Source organism: Scardinius erythrophthalmus, assembly GCF_964197995.2.
Source record: "Scardinius erythrophthalmus genome assembly, chromosome: 1".
Lineage (NCBI taxonomy): Eukaryota > Metazoa > Chordata > Actinopteri > Cypriniformes > Leuciscidae > Scardinius > Scardinius erythrophthalmus.
In genome coordinates this window covers 54,487,535-54,507,490 of record NC_138221.1, presented here as the reverse complement: position 1 = coordinate 54,507,490, position 19,956 = coordinate 54,487,535, and the positions used below count along the sequence as shown (strand labels likewise).

The following is a 19,956-nucleotide window of genomic DNA, read 5'->3' as shown; positions in this document are numbered from 1 at the left end:
CACTTAAGTGTATTTGACTTAATCAAAAGAGTAAACAGAACAAAAAGCCAAGTATACAAAAGATTGAGGGCAAGTATAGGCCCAATATACTTTTTTTTTGTCTGTATGAGTATAGCCTATAAATACTTTTTTCAAATAGTTTTACAAACTGTCTTATAAACGTGTAAGCTATTACACATCTTCTGGAAGAGTACTGAATCTCCGGTATAGAACACAGCAGACGAAGAAGCAGAAACAACCATTCCTTACATGCATGTAATCTAACGCGATCATCAGTCATTAAACAGCAGATATAAATCAAAAATGGCTGACGTTATTCCAGATGAAATCTCGACCCAGGACAAGGTAGGACTATAGAAGCTTCGGGGGTGTTGATGGACACGATTTATTGTTTCATAAATGTGAGTGAAACGGCTTCTCGAACAAGAAAAAATGTAGGGCGGGACTTGATTTTGTCCATAAGGAATTGATTGGATGGTTGTGGTTTGCTATTGCAGTGATGTCATGTGAGTGACAGGTTGCCCCGCCCTCGCGTCAATAAATACATCATCAGAGAAATGAAGATGCTGCAAGAGGGAGGGGAAGATATTTTGATTAAAGCTTATGAGGGCACATGGATTTAAAATAATAATTATAATAATTATAATAATAATGAATGAAAAAAAAACAAGAATTGTACATTTTGATTTTATGCTGACTTTAATATATTCTAGTCAGATCATGCAGATATCTTAACAAATGTTAAATTAGTAACACAAGAATTCTTATCACTTACAGTACGTTCTTGTATTACACTTACCATGACGTGGGAAAATATCTTGTAAATTAAAAATACATTAACCGTTGTGCCACATGGTTTTACATAGACCTCAACAATTAACACCAACCTAAATGGTGGTAGTCAACACAAAATATATTTATATATAAATGTATATAATATATATAAATTGATATAAATATATAAATGTCTTCATGCCGCAATGCATGCTGGGATCCCACAAATCAGCAACATATGAAATTGTTTCACTTAGAATGTGCTACTCAAATGTTCCATAAAGTACATAACATATTGCCTTTTGTACAGTATTGATAAAAAAAGAAGCTGTTTTCCATTTTCTATCTAACTCTTTAAATTAAAATTTAAAAGTATTTATAAATACTATTATTTCTCTTTAAACATAGTTTAGGCTGAACACTATCTGGGGAGACGCCACAGTGTCACTCTTTAAGAAGTGACAAGGTCAAAGGTCATAAAGAAGTTAAACTGTTCTAGTAAGTATTTAGTTAAAGGACTAAAACAAGTCACACTTAGCATTTTAAAAGCAGATTCTACCTCATACCCCAAAGGGCAAAAAAATATTAATTCTACACCACTCATACATAACCAATATGCCAGTTGTCCAATAGCATTCTATAAAAATAAATAAATCTAGCTAATCTGTTTAGCTCAGTAATCCTGCCCCGTGATCTGACCTCTGACCTTTAGTGAAGCGCTCATGGGAGACTGATTCTCGAGCAGTACTGATGTGGACTAGTGAGTCAGAACAAAACTCGCCCACCCAAAAGAAGTCCCTGAATTCTGATGTAAGTGTACAGTCAAAAAAACATTCACAATGATCTTCTAGTGAGTAGTGAGATGAAACTTGGCAGTTATTTGAACTAAAATAAAAAGTACTTTGCTGACTCCCATTGACACTTACACAAATACTGACAAATGAACACTCAGTAATAATATTTTATTCAACAGACAGAAGCTTAATTAATCAAATCAATCAACAAGCTCCTTGCTATCACGTCTAATGTGTAAAAAAATATTATTTTAGCTGTAATAATGTAATATTACTATGATACACAGTATGTCAAGGGGGATTTAACATATTTTATAACATTGCAGAAATGTTCTTATGTGGTTAGCATGACCTCATACATAATTTTTTTTAAATATTAGTTTATCTATAGGTCTCCCACACTTTAATGTTATTTATAAAATATTTATAACTTATAGAATGCTTAAAACCTAAAAACAACACTTGGCAAATGTTGCATTTTTTTTTCTTTTTTTTTTTTTTATAATAAACATACATTGCATATTAGTTTAAGACTACTTTAATATAACCTACCAGGTCTTTTCACAACAATTGTAGATCATTCTATTTCAGTTATAGAAAATTTATATATATTTTCAATTCAAATCAAAAAGCCAGAAGTGACTGAGTCCAAGTAAACTAAAATATATTGCAACTGAAATATAGGCTACCATTTGTGTTTCTAATATAAACCTTTGTAGTGCAATATACATTACTTGCGACCAAAATATAATGTTGAGAAAACGTTTGCACTTGCTGATCATGCAAGTGATGGACAGCAGAATGTCAGTTGAGATGCACATCGGGGTAACAGCTGTATAGTCTGTGACAAATACCGTCAGTCTCAGAAGGTCTGGGGGGCAGGAGGTTATTTGAGGCTCAGTGTCACACAAATATGCACAGAGATAAACATACACACGCTCACAAACATCTGCGGAAGAGCGCACAAATTCACACACCCAAACCATACACAAGCTCACACACAATAGATCAGATCTTTATCTGTACCGGCAGCACACACCGTCTTCCTGTTATCTTATTTAAGGCCCTGTGGCTTGTGCTTGTGCGCTTGTGTGTAAGAAACTATCTGCACATGCTTGATTAAACAAACTGAGCTGTGACTGACTGTATGTGTCTAGTCTTTAGATGTCTTTCAACCACATCTCAAAAACCAGTGTAAACGACATCATTTTTGTCACCATTTAATCAGGGTTATTTTTTTATATAATATTGCAGTGTTTTTTATAAACGATTTATCCATGCACATTTGTTTTTTTGTGTTTTTTTTTTTTTTTTTTCACGTGCCGCCTTAATCTTTATTCAAAATAACTTCCTCTTTCTCTTGCAGTTCTCTGATGATGTGTTTACTGGCACGAGGGCGGGGGGAACCTGTCACTCGCATGACATCACAGCAATAGCAAACCACAACCACCCAATCAATTCCCTATTGGCAATATTAAGTCCCGCCCTACATTTTTTCTAGTTTGTGTAGCCGTTTCACTCACATATACGTAACAATAGGGAAGAAAAGACTATCGCAACTTCCGTTGCATGCCAACTTTAAATTTCAAAAGTATCTTGTTTGCTTTCACTTTCAAATGTTAAGGATGACAGAGTTTGTCACTGAGAAACAGGATGTTGCCTCAGATTTGTTCCAGTTCCTCTAAATTAGTCTAATGTATGTTTTTAATCTCAAAAATCATTGTCATCCTCCTATAAGAAGCACCATATGACTCCAATTTCATGTCTTATGAAGCCATATGATTGCTTGAACATACTAAAGTTTCAATTTACGATAATTTTTTATAATTAAAATATAAGGCCTCATAATATGCATGTAAACTGCATGTGTGTTTGGATGATTTTTGGTACAAGTTTTGCATCATGGATGGACTTCAACATTTTGTTTTCAACATCTTTTCTTTGATGTTAGCATGATTTTCTTCAGTTCTATTCTTCAATTAATTGAATTTCACACTCATTTTTAACATCAACAGGCTTGGACAGAGCATGACAATATCCAGACGATATCTTGAAAAGTGCTGTGGGTTTGTGGACAATCTATGTGTGTCTGTTTATATGTGTGTTATGCTAGCAGGCTAATGGAGGCTAAATCATGGAAAGGGAGGGTGCAAACTCTTCTCTCTGTTAGCATACGTGAGATTTATCTGCTCTTAGTGCTTTAACTCTTGCAAACATGAACGCTGAGTGCCTGTACATCATGCTTTAGCAGCAATAATAATAACAAACTTTATAGCACCTATGCTTAAGTGTGCTTAAAGGAAAATGTGTGTACTAGCAGAGAGAAATACCTTCTCATCCTCACTGTTTTAAGGGTATCTTTCAGTATGTGACCTTTTATGGTTGCCAAGTATTCAAGTGATTTTATTTGTAAATATCTTTGCTTTGGCTTCAGTAATAATTTCTAACATAATACTGAAGCACATGATATTTCAGTGATTGTTTTGCTCTGTTGGAAAAAATATATCTTCCTTTTGGAGTAATAAAAATGCATGAATGAAATTGTAGGAATTAAGAGAGTAAATGGTTTAAATAATTTATCATTTATGTTTTCTTAAGCAGCAAAAGTAAAATACAATTGAATTTAGTTTAAGTAGACGCCATACACCGTTTTAAAAAAGCTAAACTTCTATTTTCTGCTAAAAGACATTTTCCATTGAGTTTACAGACATTATCTTTAACTCTAAAACACAACACTGCCAACTGCCAACAAAACACAGCAAAAACATATTTCCACAGTTTTCCAGCAGTGTTGTGATTGTTAACTAAAACTAAGACTACTATAAATGCAGTGAAAAATTAAGTGAGGTACTTAGCACAACTGCCACTGAGAATTAAGTTTATTGAGTTGAATCTTCATGCATCAAAATGTCAAGCTCATCTAAGGTCATGACGTACAATGTCAACTCTGAGCTGATACACTTTACTGGGTCTTACTGTCTCTCTCCTCCCACAGGAATGCAGGGGTGCATAATTAATTGAATTAATTCAGCACATAAATTCCAGTTATCAAGGGAGCGAGTCAGATATGAAGAGAGGGAGTGCGTCCATCTGTCCGGGTGGGCCGCAGCAGAGCAGGGCACCCTCACAACCATTCACACACAGACCAAACAAAAACAAACTGCATGATAGATCATAAATGATGGTCAAGCACAATGTAATGCTACAAACATTAATGATTATTTATTATAGCTAGAGGTCAGGGGTCTGAAAAAATCCAGTATTGTTATTTTTAAAGCAGACCTTCAGAGATCCACCGTTTGGTTCCAGAAAACTCAGCCGAAGAGTGTAGATCTGTCAGTGCCCTTGAGGAATAGCCTCTTGGCCACTTTATGCTCAGCGAAGAGGGGAATTTTAATCAGGATGCTTTAGTCCAGGAACATATTTGTCACCTTCCCAAAAACAAATACAAACAACACGACTCCCTTGAGTAACAACGCAATAAACTTTCCTCCCATTTCAGGAACACCAAAGATTTCCAACTGTCAGTGGAACTTCATGCGGTGATAGGGAATAAATGGACTTCTGGGACGTTACAGGGTCGTGGGATTGCATCAGGCTGGCCTGAGTTTCGTGATATAGTTTATTGTGTTCATTACAGTTCAAAGTTTGGGGTCGGTTTTTTATGTTTTTGAAAGAAGTCTTAGGCTCTCCAAAGCTGCATTTATTTGGTCAAAAATACAGTAAAATTGTGAAATATTACCATTTAAAAACATAGCTGCACAAAAAAGGCATGATGAGTTATGCAAGCATGGCTGGGAGCATCAGACCAACTGCAACAATGAGTAATTAAAGACATTGTTTTGGGTTATTTTATGCAAAATGGCTTAAAAAGCAAATACAATCACTATTGATCCGATTTAATTAGCACTTTTGACCAATAGGTGGCACATAAAAAGTTTGGTGTCAATATGCCAAAGCACTGCAGAGTAATGCATTATTTGAGAATGGTTTGGTCTATCAAAAAGTTTTTAGGAGCCAAATGAGCCAATTTTGGTAAAAAAAAATCAGACCAACATTCTAGGAGGAGTCGAAAATAGACGTTTTTTAAAGAAATAAAAAATGGCAGACAGCAGATTCGACCATCTATGGCATAATTGATATCCTTATTCTCGGGATGACTCAAGCTTAAGGAATTTTTCAAGACCAGTTTCATAAAAATATGCAAAATTAATCAAAAGCTATTCGCATTCTTTGAATTTCCATTATAAATTTAGTTCCAAAATGTTTTCTGCACATTCAGGGCATGGTGCCGATGACACACCAAGTTTTGTAATGATATGCAAGTGCATTTGTAAAATACAGTATTTTACAACAAAATCAAAAATGTCCTAAACCAAAAATGGCAAAATATAGGCTGATATGACTCGGTATGATGCAATGAATCAAAAGATAGCCTGCCAGTTTTATGATTTTTGGCCAAATTGTTCTGAAGTTATAAGTAAAAAAGTCATATTTCATATCTCCTGAACAGTAGCACTATGCCGAAATACTGCACGTAGCCTCAGGTCATGAAGACATGTACCAAGATTCGTCTATAGCTCCGCATTTTGATCTGCTATTTGTCAAATTTGTTCACACATTATTCGAGAAAGGTTTTAATAACTTTTTGCCAGCATGGTCGGAAGATAATGTGAGCCAATTTTGGTGAAATCAGACAAACTATCTAGGACTAGCTGGAAAAAGTTGAAAAGTTCAAAATGGCTGGAAAATTTTCATGATGGAAAATGGCATTGCATTTAAAATCGTCTTGAGCCAAGGAATCAGAGAAAAAAAAGAAGAAATTTGGGCATTTGGTGACACTAGGGATTGAGTTGAGACTCATGCTGTGGTTAATTGTTCAGACTGTCCTCTATCTGTGTGCCAAATTTCATCATTTTCCCTCAAGAGCAGAAAAGAAGAAGAAAATGAACGGATACAATAGGTGCCTTCGCACCTTCTTTGCTTGGCCCCTAAAACAGTTTTCTGTTTAATTATATTTAAAAAGCTGATTTATTTATGTTATATCAAAGTTTAATATTTAGGATCGTTACTCCAGTCTTCAGTGTCACACGAACCTTCAGAAATCATTCTAATATGATGATTTGCTCAAAAAACATTTATTATTAATATCAATGTTGAAGCATTTTGTGGAAAGCATGATCATTTTTTGATAAATAGAAAGTTCAAAAGAACATCTATTTTGAAATAGACATATTTTGTAACATTATAAATGTCTTTGTCACTTTTCATCAATTTGATGGGTCCTTGCTGAATAATAATAATAATAATAATAATAAAAACTTAGAGACCCCAAATTTTTGATTGGTAGTGTAAGTGTGTAAAATGTGCTAAACATGGGATCAAAACCCTCTGCCATATCCATTCATTAACAAGCCAAAATAAAAAATGAAATGCTGTTGGCAGATACTGTAAGTACAGAAGTCAAGTTTTCTGGGCAGATGGGGTGGGACTAAGCCAGTTTTTATCAGGACGACAGAAGAAAAACTCACCATTACTAATGCATTGTGTTGAAAACAAGTGTTTATGTAGCTCAACTGCTACACATGGTGCTAGCAACCCAAGTTCATGGCGTAGATTCCCAGGAAACTCACTGTAAGACGCTTTGAATAAAAGTGTCTGCCAAATGAGTTAAAGGCTGTGCGCAACAAATGAAGTGAATGTGAGGACTTAAGTAGTTTTGTATTTGTTTCTTAACTGAATTCAGAACTTAGAACATTAGATCGTATTAAAATTACACAACAAAAGTAAAAATCTTAATGAGACCATGTATTACACCTTAATGGTTAGTGTTTAAATTTTATTCTTAATATAAAAAGAGTGCAAATTCTGCACAATCTGCAAGGTTTAGTAAAGATCCAAAACAGACCATCTGTACATGAACATACTAAAAAATTATCCACATTTTGGGTTTCTGGTGTTGTAAGACTTTGATGAAACACTGGGCCTGCTGTGAACAGAACAGATTTACAAAAGAATAAATAATATTAATGAATAAAAATCTGTGTTTTTTTTAAAACTTTGTGTTATAATGTAGCACCTTTACACTCTTAGAGGTATGAGGAATTAATTGAGATAGAAATGCATTCCCTTGCTTTATCGTGTGTGAATTTCCAGTGTTAAGAATCGCTTAAATAATAAAAAATGATACTGCAAACAACTTGACTGGTAATATATTAAAATACAAAGTTGTCTCTGAATGTTTTAGGTAAAAGCACTTAGTTTGAAATATGGCATACAATAACATGCTTTGAGAGCATCCCTGGAAATAGTGTGCTTTAAAAAAAAAAAACATATTTTTGATAATACTGGACCAGTGGAAAATTGGACCATTTATCGGCTGCTTCATGAAATCCAAGCCTCATTTTTAGCACTGATTCCACAGCATAGCAGAAAATGGCAACCGCTTTTTTTTTGGTGATTCAAAAAGAAAGGTGATATGTAGCACAGGTGCAACTACTGTTTTTTCTGTTAAGGTAAGTGATCATGGGAAATATAGTCTTTTCAAGGCATTCTCTTCCACCTTTTACTAGTTCTGTGTTTACCACTGCATACTGACCCAGTATCATACTATTACTCAGTTTCTCTGACCAGTGTTCAAAAGATGTTTCATGCTTCTGATGTTCTGAACTTCCTGATTTACACGGTTCTCAAGTCCCACTTCTAGATTTTTTGGAGCTAGAAGGCTGAATGTCCAGCAGGTGCAAGTCGAGAACCTACAACAATCCTGCGAGCCTCTTCTGTGTCAGGATTGTCCCTTTCCTCATGACTTTGAGCAGAGATGGAGAACAGCAGGTTGTGAGAGGTGATTAGTGCCGCAACTTTTAATGTCCCGGGACACACATAAATAGGAATTAATTTGAGTGAAATTGCATCCATCTGAACATCTATCTGTTAGAGAGCGAACAAAAAAAGACAGTCAAGATACTGCATTAAATACTGTTACCATTCTAAACATTATTACTTTGTATTAAACGTGCTATTTCATTTAGTATTTTGCAAATCTGAGCAGCTCACCTGTGTATGTTTGTGTTACATGAGAAGAGCTCTCATGGCAGATTTGCTGATACGATTACGTTGTTTTCTCCTCCTTTTTGGGGGGTGAGGAGGGGGCCTGTTAGGTTTGTGTGGAGGGAGATGTTGCAGAGGAGGGGATGTGGTTCCTGTTTGCAACAAAAGAAAAAATCAATCTAGGTATATTCCATTCTGATTTTGCAGTGTTGTTCAGTATTGTTGTGTTGTATTGAATCCAACCACATTAGCCTTATTATTCTGCACAATAATATGCAATCTAAACGGCACTGAAAAAGTTTAAGTAGGCGTGTGCATGTGTTACTTTCTGTTCCTGATGTGTAGGTGTCTGGTAGAATATAAGTCAACTGAGATATATTTATAGACATTGGCTGAAAGAAGAATCAAACTGAACATGGACCAAATATCCCTTTGTTCTTAAACGCCATATCACGTGACCAACAAAAACACAGAGGTAGATCTATTCATCCATCCATCCATCCATCCATCCATCCATCCATCCATCCATCCATCCATCCATCCATCCATCCATCCATCCATCCTTCATCTCACAAACCACAACCCTGTAAATTGTTTCTGTGGAACATCTGCCAAGTCAGATCTTTTTATTGATTTGAGGTTATACTGTATATTTATTTGACAAATACAGCTAAAAAATATTTTAAATAGCATAAATGTCAAAATAAAGTGAATTTGGGGCGTTTTTGTTTTCTTAATGCAAGTTTAAGAAAAACCTCACCATGGTACAGAGATAAAATGTTAATTTATAGGGCCATTCACATAGAAGACAAAATTCTGCTCCAAAGATTGTGATGAACAGCCAATAAAACTCACCTAACCAGCTTTTTTCTTTAAGTAAAATGTTCTACTTCAACAACTTCTAATAATTTCTACCAGACAATGATAAACCATGAATGAATGGAAAAACCTCATTATCTGTTCATTTGTGTATTTTACCTGTCCGCTGTGTGGTTGTATAAGTGTGTTGCTGTTTATGATGGAGTTGCTGTAGTTTCTCGTCCGGCTGTATATTCGTCTGTTGTACTTTGAGGTGATGTTTGTGTTTCTGCTCATCTAGGAGTTTGTGCCGTAGCAGCAAATCTTCCTCCTCCTCCTCCTTGGCCTTTCTGTCCATTTGTCTCTGCTCTCGCTCCACCCCTTTCGCCTCTATGTCTGTAGTCTCACCTCTCACATTCTCCTCTACATCTCCGAGATTCTGACTGGCTGTTCCTGTGGCACTGAAGGCAAGTTGGTCTGTCTGATTGGTTGTTCGCAATTGTTCTATTTCTTGCGTGAGGTTTGACTGGTGCTTAAAAGTCTGATTGGTTAATTCCAATGGCCCCTTATTATATTCAGATGTCTGATTGGTTGTACTTTGGTTGGCATTACTCTGTGATTCAAATTGCGTGGCGTTGTGCAGTGACGAACCAGTTTCTTCCTGCTCAGTATGATTCGGCAGTGGAGCCATTGTTCCCTGTGCTGATGTGCCATTCGTGTTGCCGTGTCTCCTTCCATCCGCAGGGTGACGGTGATTACCTTTACCCCCTCCATACTGCGTCTCGTTCCGTTCCCAGCCGTCACGGCCGAAATGGAAAGTGTCTGGTGCTCCCGATTCAGAGAACCTCTCTTTGGGCAGCCAACTGTGGCTGAGCAGGTCCTCCAGGCTTAACCTCTGGTTATGTTTGAGTTCATCACTGCGATGGAGCTCATCTTTGGGTCGAGTTTTCCCCAAACGATCTCGTGCATCCTGTTTTTGGCCAGATGATTTCCGGCGCTGGGCAGGCCGAGGAGCCGGCTGACAGCGGCACTCTACATGGTCGAGGACGGAGACGACGGCCTTATCGTAGAGCGGCCGCTTGTTCACATACTGTATCTTCATCACCTGAGGAGGAAGAAGAGAGGAAAGTGAAAGTGGTACATATGCACTTTAAGCTTTAGTACAAAAAAGCATACAGGGTTATTACCCTTTTAAAATGTATACCTTTGTACCATGTTTACCCCTTAAATGGTGCATATTTGTATCTTAAAGGTACATACAGTAGCTCTTAAAGTGTAGTAGGACCTAAATGGTACATATTAGTACATTTTGAAAGGGTACCACTCCAGTGACTGGGGTGTAATAATATATTGTGTCAACATTATATTACAATACAGAAATGCAACAGTATGTATTGTGGATAGCGACTATTGTGACATGAATGTATTGTTACACCCCTAGTAAGTACGCACTTGAAAAGAGTGTGTGTGTGTGTGTACCTGTAGGTATCGTGTGTGTGTAAGTACAGGAACACATTGCAGGCTCTTGGTGTTACAGCATCCCGAGCACCTCTGCACCTCCACGCACGGAGGCCACAACAGGAAATTTGCATTGCTACGGTCCAACATGGAGCGCGTGACCTCGATGACCTCGGTCCTGACCTTACAGATGGCTTGCTGAGCGGGTTGAGCATCTGCAGACAAACACGGAAACACACAGACACAAATGAACTACGTGCAAAAAATACAGCAATCAGACTCGATTTTCAGGTGCTTGCTCACGGGCCCGGCGTCAAGGGCCTCTTGATGTCCCACCATCGCAAAGATCTCAAGCCCCCCCCAATACAATAGCAAAAGCCACCCATAGCAATTTCAACTGATCTTATTTTAATAATAGAAGCTTTTCTGTTAGTATTTGTGAATTCACTTCGGGTGCAGCTTCTATTACTTTTGGTGTTCCTCAAGGCTCTTTTCTTGTTCCGATTTTATTCCCCTTGTATGCTTCCTGTGGGGTCAATTTCTAAGAAACACTGTCCTAATCCATCTGCCCATGGGATCTAACAAGAGGGGTTTGAATATTCTGTTGGCTTGTCTAGCTGATGTAAAGGCCTATATGTCCTTAAATTTTCTTCACCTCAATGCAGGCAAAACTCAGATTAGAGTTTTTGAATCTTTAGAAGCTGTTAGCGCACCTTGTTTAAACTTTGGCCATTTGTTAACCCATTAGTGAGGAATTTGGGTGTGCTCTTAAATTTGACAAACAGATTAGTTCTGTGGTCAAAACCAGTTTTTTTCACCTTCGAGACCTAAATCATTTCTTTCTTTTAAGTACTTTGAAAGGGTGATCCATGCAGTTATTGATTCACGAGATCACTCTGGTTTGGCTTTCATTTCGCAACAATAATGATTTTAAAGTGTTTTTACTGTTTTGTTTTGTTTGATCTTTGAACGCATCTGCATATATTTCTAAATTTACTATATGTTTACAATCCAGTAAGGTCTCTAAGGTCATCCAACCGACTGCTAAACATTCCTTGGCCTAGGCTGAAATTGAGAGTTGATCGTGCACTGAAACTTTGGAACAGCCAAGCTGTTTTTATTACAATTGCCCCTACACTACACGATTTTAAAGTAAAACTCAAAACACATCTATTTTCTCTAACTTTTAATCATAGCTGATTTGTGTAGTTTCTGGTCTTATCTGTGTTTGTAATTTGCTATGTTGTTTATTGTTTTAATTTTGATGGTCTTTTGATATATTGTACAGCACTTTGGTCAACAATCATTGCTCTTAATGGTGCCATATACTGTAAATAAAGTTGACATTAACATTATGGGACCTCTGGATTTATGAAACCGTGCGTATGGCCCTGTTAGGTGATAATGACGACTAATAATTAATGATGATAATGATGAAAATAACTAATGTTAATGCTGAAATGCGTCATTTCTGAGCCCTTAGTCCATCAAACAAATAGCCCCTTTTGATAAACCCACTCAGTTGCAAACACTTTTAGGGGGAATTAACTTACAAACGGCATATTTAGTAGTTTCTGCATATTAAGCTAGGATAGAAACGGTATTTTAACACTGAAAAGAAATTAAAAAAAAGATTAAAACAGATAATACAGCAACAAGCCAGAAAAGAGAAGAAGAACAAAGAACTAACCCAGAAGACTGCGTGGTAGACGGTTGCTGGTGTCGTTTTCATGATGACTGTCTGGCTCAACCTCTGAAAAACAAAATAACAGCAACTTTCAAACATCATCAGGTAGCAGAATAGTGGTGATGGCAGACCCTTGTGAGAAACTGCAACTTGTTTCTATTTTCTAGGGATGAAAGTAACAAGAGAACTGGCACACTACACATTGGTTAAGGTTTTTTCTTGTAGTTTCGGAAGGGCTCTTTGCACAGTACATTTTGTCACATGAAGCTAAAGCACTTAAGTAACTCTGCATAAGAGTGTCTACTTAATGTCTTAAATCTAAATGAGGACAACATACAGGTCAAAGACTTAAAAATTGCTTTGTAATAAGCATTCAATATGCATTCTACATTAAGTGTGTGATGGGGTGTTGTAGCCCAGTCATAATTAACATTTTTATTAAAGGACAATAATTGCCTCCAGGAATGTCAGAAGTGTTTTGAGACTTTATCAAAAAACACTTAACATTTGTTTAAATTTGATTTGACAGCTACAGCACAGGTCACTTCAGTCATTAAACCCATAAATTAGGCGTAGAAAAGAATGTAAAAAGAAGATAACAGAAAACAGAGGAACTTTATATCCACACACATTAAATGTCTGTCTGTGTGCCAAAGAAGAATGACTCATGAGTAATGCATGAGACGTGCGTCGCTGTGAGACTTCCAGTATGTGAGCAATTTAAAGAGAGGCGATTTACCTATAGATTCAGAGAACAGTAGAAACTGCAAGTCCTGAATAGAAGACAAAGATCCACCTTTCACCAACTCAACCACAGCAGCCGGGAGAGGATCGGCCTGGAAGAGAGAGGAAAAGGGAACTAAAGCGTTAGAAATAAATATTCCATTTTTAATATTCCATTTTTTTTTTCATTCAGCAAAAGTGGCATTACATTGATCAAAAGGGAGAGAAAAGACTTTTAAATTGTCAAAAAGTTATATTTGCTGTTTCTTTTGAACTTTCTATTCATCAAAGAATCTTAAAATAAATGTATCACGGTTTCCACAAAAACATTAAGCAGCAAAACTGTTTTCAACATTGATAATAATCAGAAATGTTTCTTGAGCATCAAATCGTCATATCAGAATGATTTCTGAGGCATCATGTGAGACTGAAGACTGGAGTAATGATGCTGAAAATTCAGCTTTGATCACAGGAATAAATCACATTTTAAAAAATATTTAAATAGAAAAGTTATTTTAAATTGTTTCACAATATTACTGCTTTTGCTGTGTTTTTGATCAAATGAATGCAGCCTTGGTGAGCAGAAGAGACTTCTTTCAAAAGCATAAAATCTTACAGACTCCAGAGTTTTGAACGGTAGAGTATGTAAAATAATAATAATAATGTACCATCAATCAGTCAAGATTGCAGTTAACCCAGAGAGTGTCATAATGACCTATGGATTTATTTTGTTATCCTCCTTAAATACACAAAATAAATAAATGGATATGCAACACTGAATTAATAATAATTAATAATAACACATTGGCTGATGCTAAACTCATAAACTAAATATGTTACAATTTAAAAGTCAATCCATTGTTCTGAAGGCGGGCATCTTATCCCCCGTTTAACAACATTTGAGCACAGAATTCTGAATGACCAATCAGAATCAAGCGCATTTATAAACGAATGTGAATGTGGTGTGTGTTTGAGTGTGTGACAGTGAGAGAGAGCGTTATGGATGCTGGTTTGTCTCAGGGTGTCAACGCAGGTCTTGGGGACACAATAGCCCTGTTCATACAGCATGTCCAGACAGGGGCCACTGACCCTCGTCTCCTACGTCTCATCTGGCAGCATTTATGCAGGACACAGGAAAGAGGTCAGAGAGGAAGTGGGGGATGGAGAGATGGAGAAAAGGTGAGTTTGAGGAGGATAAAGAGAGAGATGGATGAGGGAGGCTACCGGAAGGATGGAGTATTTCAGTAATCGGCGTGATAAGGGAAATCAGTCACATTACTGGCTGGTGATTCAGATAGCTTCGCATGGGCAGAACAAATGCAGGAATACAAGTGTGCCAAAAGTTTAGAAACATCCTAAATTTGCCGCACCTCTTGTGCTATGCACTTATAATTAAACAGAATTAGATGCATGGTGGAACACTGGTGTATTTTACTCTCTTGGGAGCTCTGAGAAGCACAGTGATCCTGTTGTGTCTCGTGAATCATCAGTTTTCCATTTTTCATTTCTTCGTTACATTCTCAAGCGCTCTATCATCCGGCTGTGCATGCATGAACTTCTGGCTATATCACAGCATGATTTCAGTTCATATCTATAGTGCACACCAGGACATAAATAAGCAGGTAAACATCGTTTGGTCGTTGATGAAATGTTGTCATAGTGATTTCTTGATACTGAGCTCATCACAGTACAGATTGATAGAATGAAAACACAACATACACTACCGCTCACCAAGGCTGCATTTATTTTATCAAAAATATAGTAAAAACAGTAATATTGTGAAATAATTGTAACTGTAATTTATTCCTGTGAGCAAATCTGAATTTTCAGCATCATTACTCCAATCTTCAGTGTCAAATGCTCCTTCAGAAATCATTCTAATATTCTGATTTGATGCTCAAGAAATATTTCTTATTATTATCAATGTCGAAAACAGTTGTGCTGCTTAATATTTTTGTGGAAAGCGTGATACATTTATTCAGGATTCAGGACGCTGTAAAAGTTTTTACTGTGAATTTTGATTAATTTGTTCCCAAACTTTTGAATGGTATAGTGTATGCTTGGACATACACCTTAACACACAGACTAATTCACACCTATATGATTCATAGACATTTATAACACAAACACACTAAATTGCTGTATGGCTACCCAATGTAAATATATAGCATCACACAACAACAACAACAACAACACACATACAGACAACAGATGGCATACAAAAAGTCCAAACACACAGATATAGAATAGAATAGAATAGAATAGAATAGAATAGAATAGAATAGAATAGAATAGAATAGAATAGAATAGAATAGAATAGAATAGAATAGAATAGAATAGAATAGACCAAGAGGAAATGTACATTCTCAGAGGCTGTCGTTTCAAAGCTCAGGAGATTTAATGTTGCTCTCATTTATGTTTCATCTTCGTCTCAGACATTTGTTCTAAACAAACGAGGCAGTTTTTGACATACAGTGTACAGAATAGTTGAGATAATTTAGCAAACTTTGGTAAATGTTTGAGTTCATATTCAGATTTCTGACTTTAGTTTGACTTAGCAAATCTGACAACAGTTTGAGACATTTTTGAGATCTCTCCAGAAAGGAAAGACATATGTGATCTGATTGCATCTGAGACATTTAATTTGTATTTTTCTTTCCTAATGGAAAAGCCTCAACTGATTCACTCTATAAAATTTAATTAAAGTTGCAGATTTAATTAAAATAATGCAAGCTATTGAAATATTTAAAACTAATCAATTTAATTCTATTTATTATATTATAAATAAAATAAACATTATTACTTTTATTGCACAAAAAGCCAATTAATTGACACTTTCAGGCTGCCTCATCCAAACAAACTAATGGATTGGTGTGGGAGGGTGGAGTGTGCTGTTGATCACCAGTGCTGAACGACACAACCCCTGAGCCCTGCTGCTATATCATCAGAGAGTGAAGGACAGGCCCAGAGCATTCTGGGATTGTGGAGGAGTGGTGGAATGCACAGGCAATGTTGGGGAGTAATGATACATAATTGCACATCTGCTGACAATGCTCTCTCTCACACACACACTCACATCATCTACTAACACATGCAAATGTGCACGACCATCAGTTTGTGTAGTTGCAAGAAATAATAAAACATGTCTGTATGGTTTTGATTTTTATCTGTAAATGAAAACATATAATCAAGTGAATGTGTCATACTTGTCTCATTTTAACCTATAGCGAGATTCTCCCATCCAAATCACACATCATAAAGAGATGAAAAATTATGTTCTTACATGGGGAACAACCCCCCCCCCCCCCCAAAAAAAAACACATCTTAAAGTTGAGAGAGGATCATAATCACAGCTTTTAAATAAGTTTTGATCTTGCATTTCCATTCGAACAAGAAATTACATTTTCAGAATTTTTGTTTTTTTTAAACGTCCTTCCATGCAGTGAAAAAGGTGCATGATTTAGAGATGTCATGTCATGGGGGGGGGGTAACATAAATGTCATATTTTGATTGAGTGCCTAATGCAACATAACTGTGATGGTCAACGGAAGGGCAAACACATTAGAACCTGCAGATCTCGGGTGCTAAATGTCAACAATCCTTGGTGCACCAATGACGATAACAAGTTCCTGGAGCCTTTGGGCATCAGATCACTGATTCATTTAATAGAATCAGCCACGGGTTATTCTTTATGATTCTCCATGGGTGATTTATGATGTTGTGGTTTGCCACAGGAAAACTATCCATAAGTTCATGTGGTAGTAACACTATTCAAAGAGGCTTTGAAGCAATGGGAAGAAAAATAGTCAAACAGTTGACAAAAGGAATTATTCACCCAAAATGAAAGTAGAAAAAAAATTGTATCATGCAAAATATGGTTGCACGATATATCAAAATTACTGAAATATCGCACGTATCGCGATATGCATTGTCTATCTGAATGATTTTAATGGGCTACTTCAAAAAGTTTGAGGTCAAAGTTTGAGGTCGACACATATAGCAGAGAATTGACTGGGCACACGACTGTTACTTACGTGTGACTTGCTTAACATTAAAAAGAGTTATTAAGCGCATTAATCTGTGGAAAACATCTCAATGTGGCTCAATGAAATCTGATGTGTATCAATAAGATCTGTGCATTAGGTCTTAAAGTGACAGCAGCTAGACTATACCTGCTACTGTCTGTCAAACAACAAAAGAAAAAGAGAAAATCACTCACTGCTCTTAACTGAACAACTTTTGTAGATTTAATATGAATCAGTGTATATTCAATTCGTGGAGTTGTTGGTATTTCATTTTTGTTTGTTAATTGATGTTAAAATGACATGTCAAATATCAGATTTGTGACATTACTTTTTATGTATTTCTAAAACACTGCCGTTCCCATTCGGAAGTTGTGGCGATGCTTTCTTTTGAATGTGAAACTTATATTGGTTATATAATTTTCAGTTTTTAATATATTTAAATATAATTTAAATTGATTTTACACACTTAAAGCATATCATATTGCATAACAAATATCACATTATTTCCATACATGACATCTGTCAAACTACAAAGAGTAGAAAAAAGTACTCCGTAAGACTCTAGTGTAATATTCTGAAGCCATTCAGATTGAAATTTAAAAAATCTTTCCCTTTGAAAAAGCTCTGAAATCTTATTTGCCTTTATTTGAAATAAATCTGCCGACAGGTCACGTCAGGTTTGATGTCATTGCCAATGTCAATTTCTATTGGTCAATGAGTCATAACAAACTATGCAACAATTATAATATCTGAAATCTAGAATGAGATTTAAGAGTTGCAATGGAGGGAAGATTTTCAACATGTAGGTTAGGCATCTTGCCTGTTTTAATAACATTTAAACAAATTGTTGCTTCTGAAGTGGGTTGCTATAAACGTGACTCGCCAGTTCAAATATTTGAAATTGAAAATGTAAGAGAGCTACAGCAGAGGGGAAGATTTTCTGAGGGAAAAATACTTTAATGTTGGCTTGTTTCCCAACACAGATAGCAACATAGTGTCGGCCCAGATCCGGCCCACGTCTGGTATGCGTTGACTCCACATGTACCAGATGTGGCCCGGATCTGGGCCGACACTATGTTGCTGTCTGGGAAACAAATCTATCATGTGGGTCCAAAAGAATATACAGCATGTGTCATATGAAACACTTTTGCCTGCTTTTGAGGGCTTGACATGTGGTCACCACTAACTCTTAAGGAGAAAAAAAAAATTGTTTGGAAAAACATGAGGGTGAGTAAATAATGACAATTTATTTATTTGCGATGTATATATCGCCATCAAACAAGTAATTATCAAAAAAAAAAAAAAAAAAAACGTATTGTTAAAGAATCATAAGAATGCATCAGGAACCAATGAACTCTCACATATAGGAAATTGAGGTTCATTAGAATGTCCATTGAGACGCTCTTACCTCCGCACTGCCAAACCGCAGACACGCCGCCGCAAGTACCGCGAGAAGTAGCGGGATCCGCGATCTCATCTTGCTGCCGTGCCGCTGCGGGGCTCCACGGAACAGCGCGCATTTAGAGAGACGCTCACGAGACGCTCAGCACTGGGCTCCGACTCGCAAGCAAATATCGGGTTAATTAAGCAGCAGTTTGAGTCCCTCAGCGGCTCTGCAGGCTCGACATTCCTCTCAGTGCGCAAACATTCAAATTGCCCTCCACGGCAGAATGAGTCTCTTTTCTGAGGAGCAAGTGGCCCATTTGAAGTCCTTTGAAATGCAGTTTGCGGATTAAAGTGAAGAGGGGTTTTTTTTCCCAGGCGAAGCACCAAAATCCCGAATTCCACAACTGGCGGCTATTTAATCATTCATTTGGTCCATTCCAATAACGACGCCTCTTATTATTATCTGAGAAAACTGTCATCTAAAATATCTGTTCAGTCATGTGCAATAAAAAAAAAGTAATTCAGTTTATATAAAATGTTTTAGCAGTCAAACAGGACTTTTTTAAATAAAAAAAAACGTATTTTATAATATAAAGTGGTGCGCGTGCGGTCCCTTTGTTGGTTCAAAATCACATTAACAACACATCACCGTTGATTAAGAAGCCTATTAAAAAAAAAAGAAAAAAAAAGTTATATATAAAAAAGGCTTTCAAATCCAAGATGTTCCATGTGTAATTCACGGGGGTCCCGTCGTCTTCGCATTGCCCCTAATGAAAGCGACATTAATGGAAGTTAAATTAAAACAGTTTTCTTATCAATGTCTAGCGCGTGCACGGCCCCGCGCGAGCTGTCTGTGCGGTGTTGATTATGGGACTGTGGCTCTAAGGAGGATTTCAGGGGTCTGTATGTGGACTCTTATCTTACCCTCCCCTTAAAGGCAGGGCTGCACTCACTGAGAAAGAGAGAGAGAGAGAGAGAGAGAGAGAGGATGGGAGGTGAGTGAGGAGCGTAGACGAGGTGCTGAAGTCTTCTTGGTAGAAACATCATTTAGATGTACATATGCATGAGAACCAATAGAACATTTTATTATGTTTTCTTATGTTTTCCATTAATACCACTGAAAATATAATATAGGCTATAGCCTATGTCATTTTATTCACCCTCATGTTTTGCTTGCTTTTTTGAAACACTTGCAAAATGTTCATGCTGATGCTTTTCTTTTAAGCATTCAGTTATCCCCTGACACATTCACTATATTCAA

At 36.7% G+C, this 19,956-nt stretch overlaps 1 protein-coding gene across 1 annotated transcript; it reads right to left on the bottom strand.

The window, feature by feature from the left end:
- Positions 1 to 6,686: 6,686 nt before the first annotated feature.
- On the bottom strand, positions 6,687 to 19,578 carry pdgfbb (platelet-derived growth factor beta polypeptide b). Its single transcript, XM_081371234.1, has 7 exons — positions 18,718 to 19,578; positions 13,301 to 13,397; positions 12,565 to 12,627; positions 10,896 to 11,089; positions 9,597 to 10,521; positions 8,625 to 8,770; positions 6,687 to 8,498 (listed from the first exon to the last, which is right to left on the bottom strand). Exons 1-6 carry the CDS (start codon positions 18,784 to 18,786, stop codon positions 8,640 to 8,642), a joined length of 1,479 nt encoding a protein of 492 aa, XP_081227360.1. The 5' UTR covers positions 18,787 to 19,578; the 3' UTR covers positions 6,687 to 8,498; positions 8,625 to 8,639.
- Between the last annotated feature and the right edge of the window lie 378 nt (positions 19,579 to 19,956).

Coding starts and splice junctions, on each gene's coding strand:
- pdgfbb (XM_081371234.1), bottom strand. CDS start 18,786: ATGAGATCGCGGATCCCGCTACTTCTCGCGGTACTTGCGGCGGCGTGT. Junction 11,090..12,564: donor TCTACCACGCAGTCTTCTGG/GTTAGTTCTTTG, acceptor GTTTGTCTGCAG/ATGCTCAACCCGCTCAGCAA. Junction 8,771..9,596: donor TACAACCACACAGCGGACAG/GTAAAATACACA, acceptor TGTTGCAAACAG/GAACCACATCCCCTCCTCTG.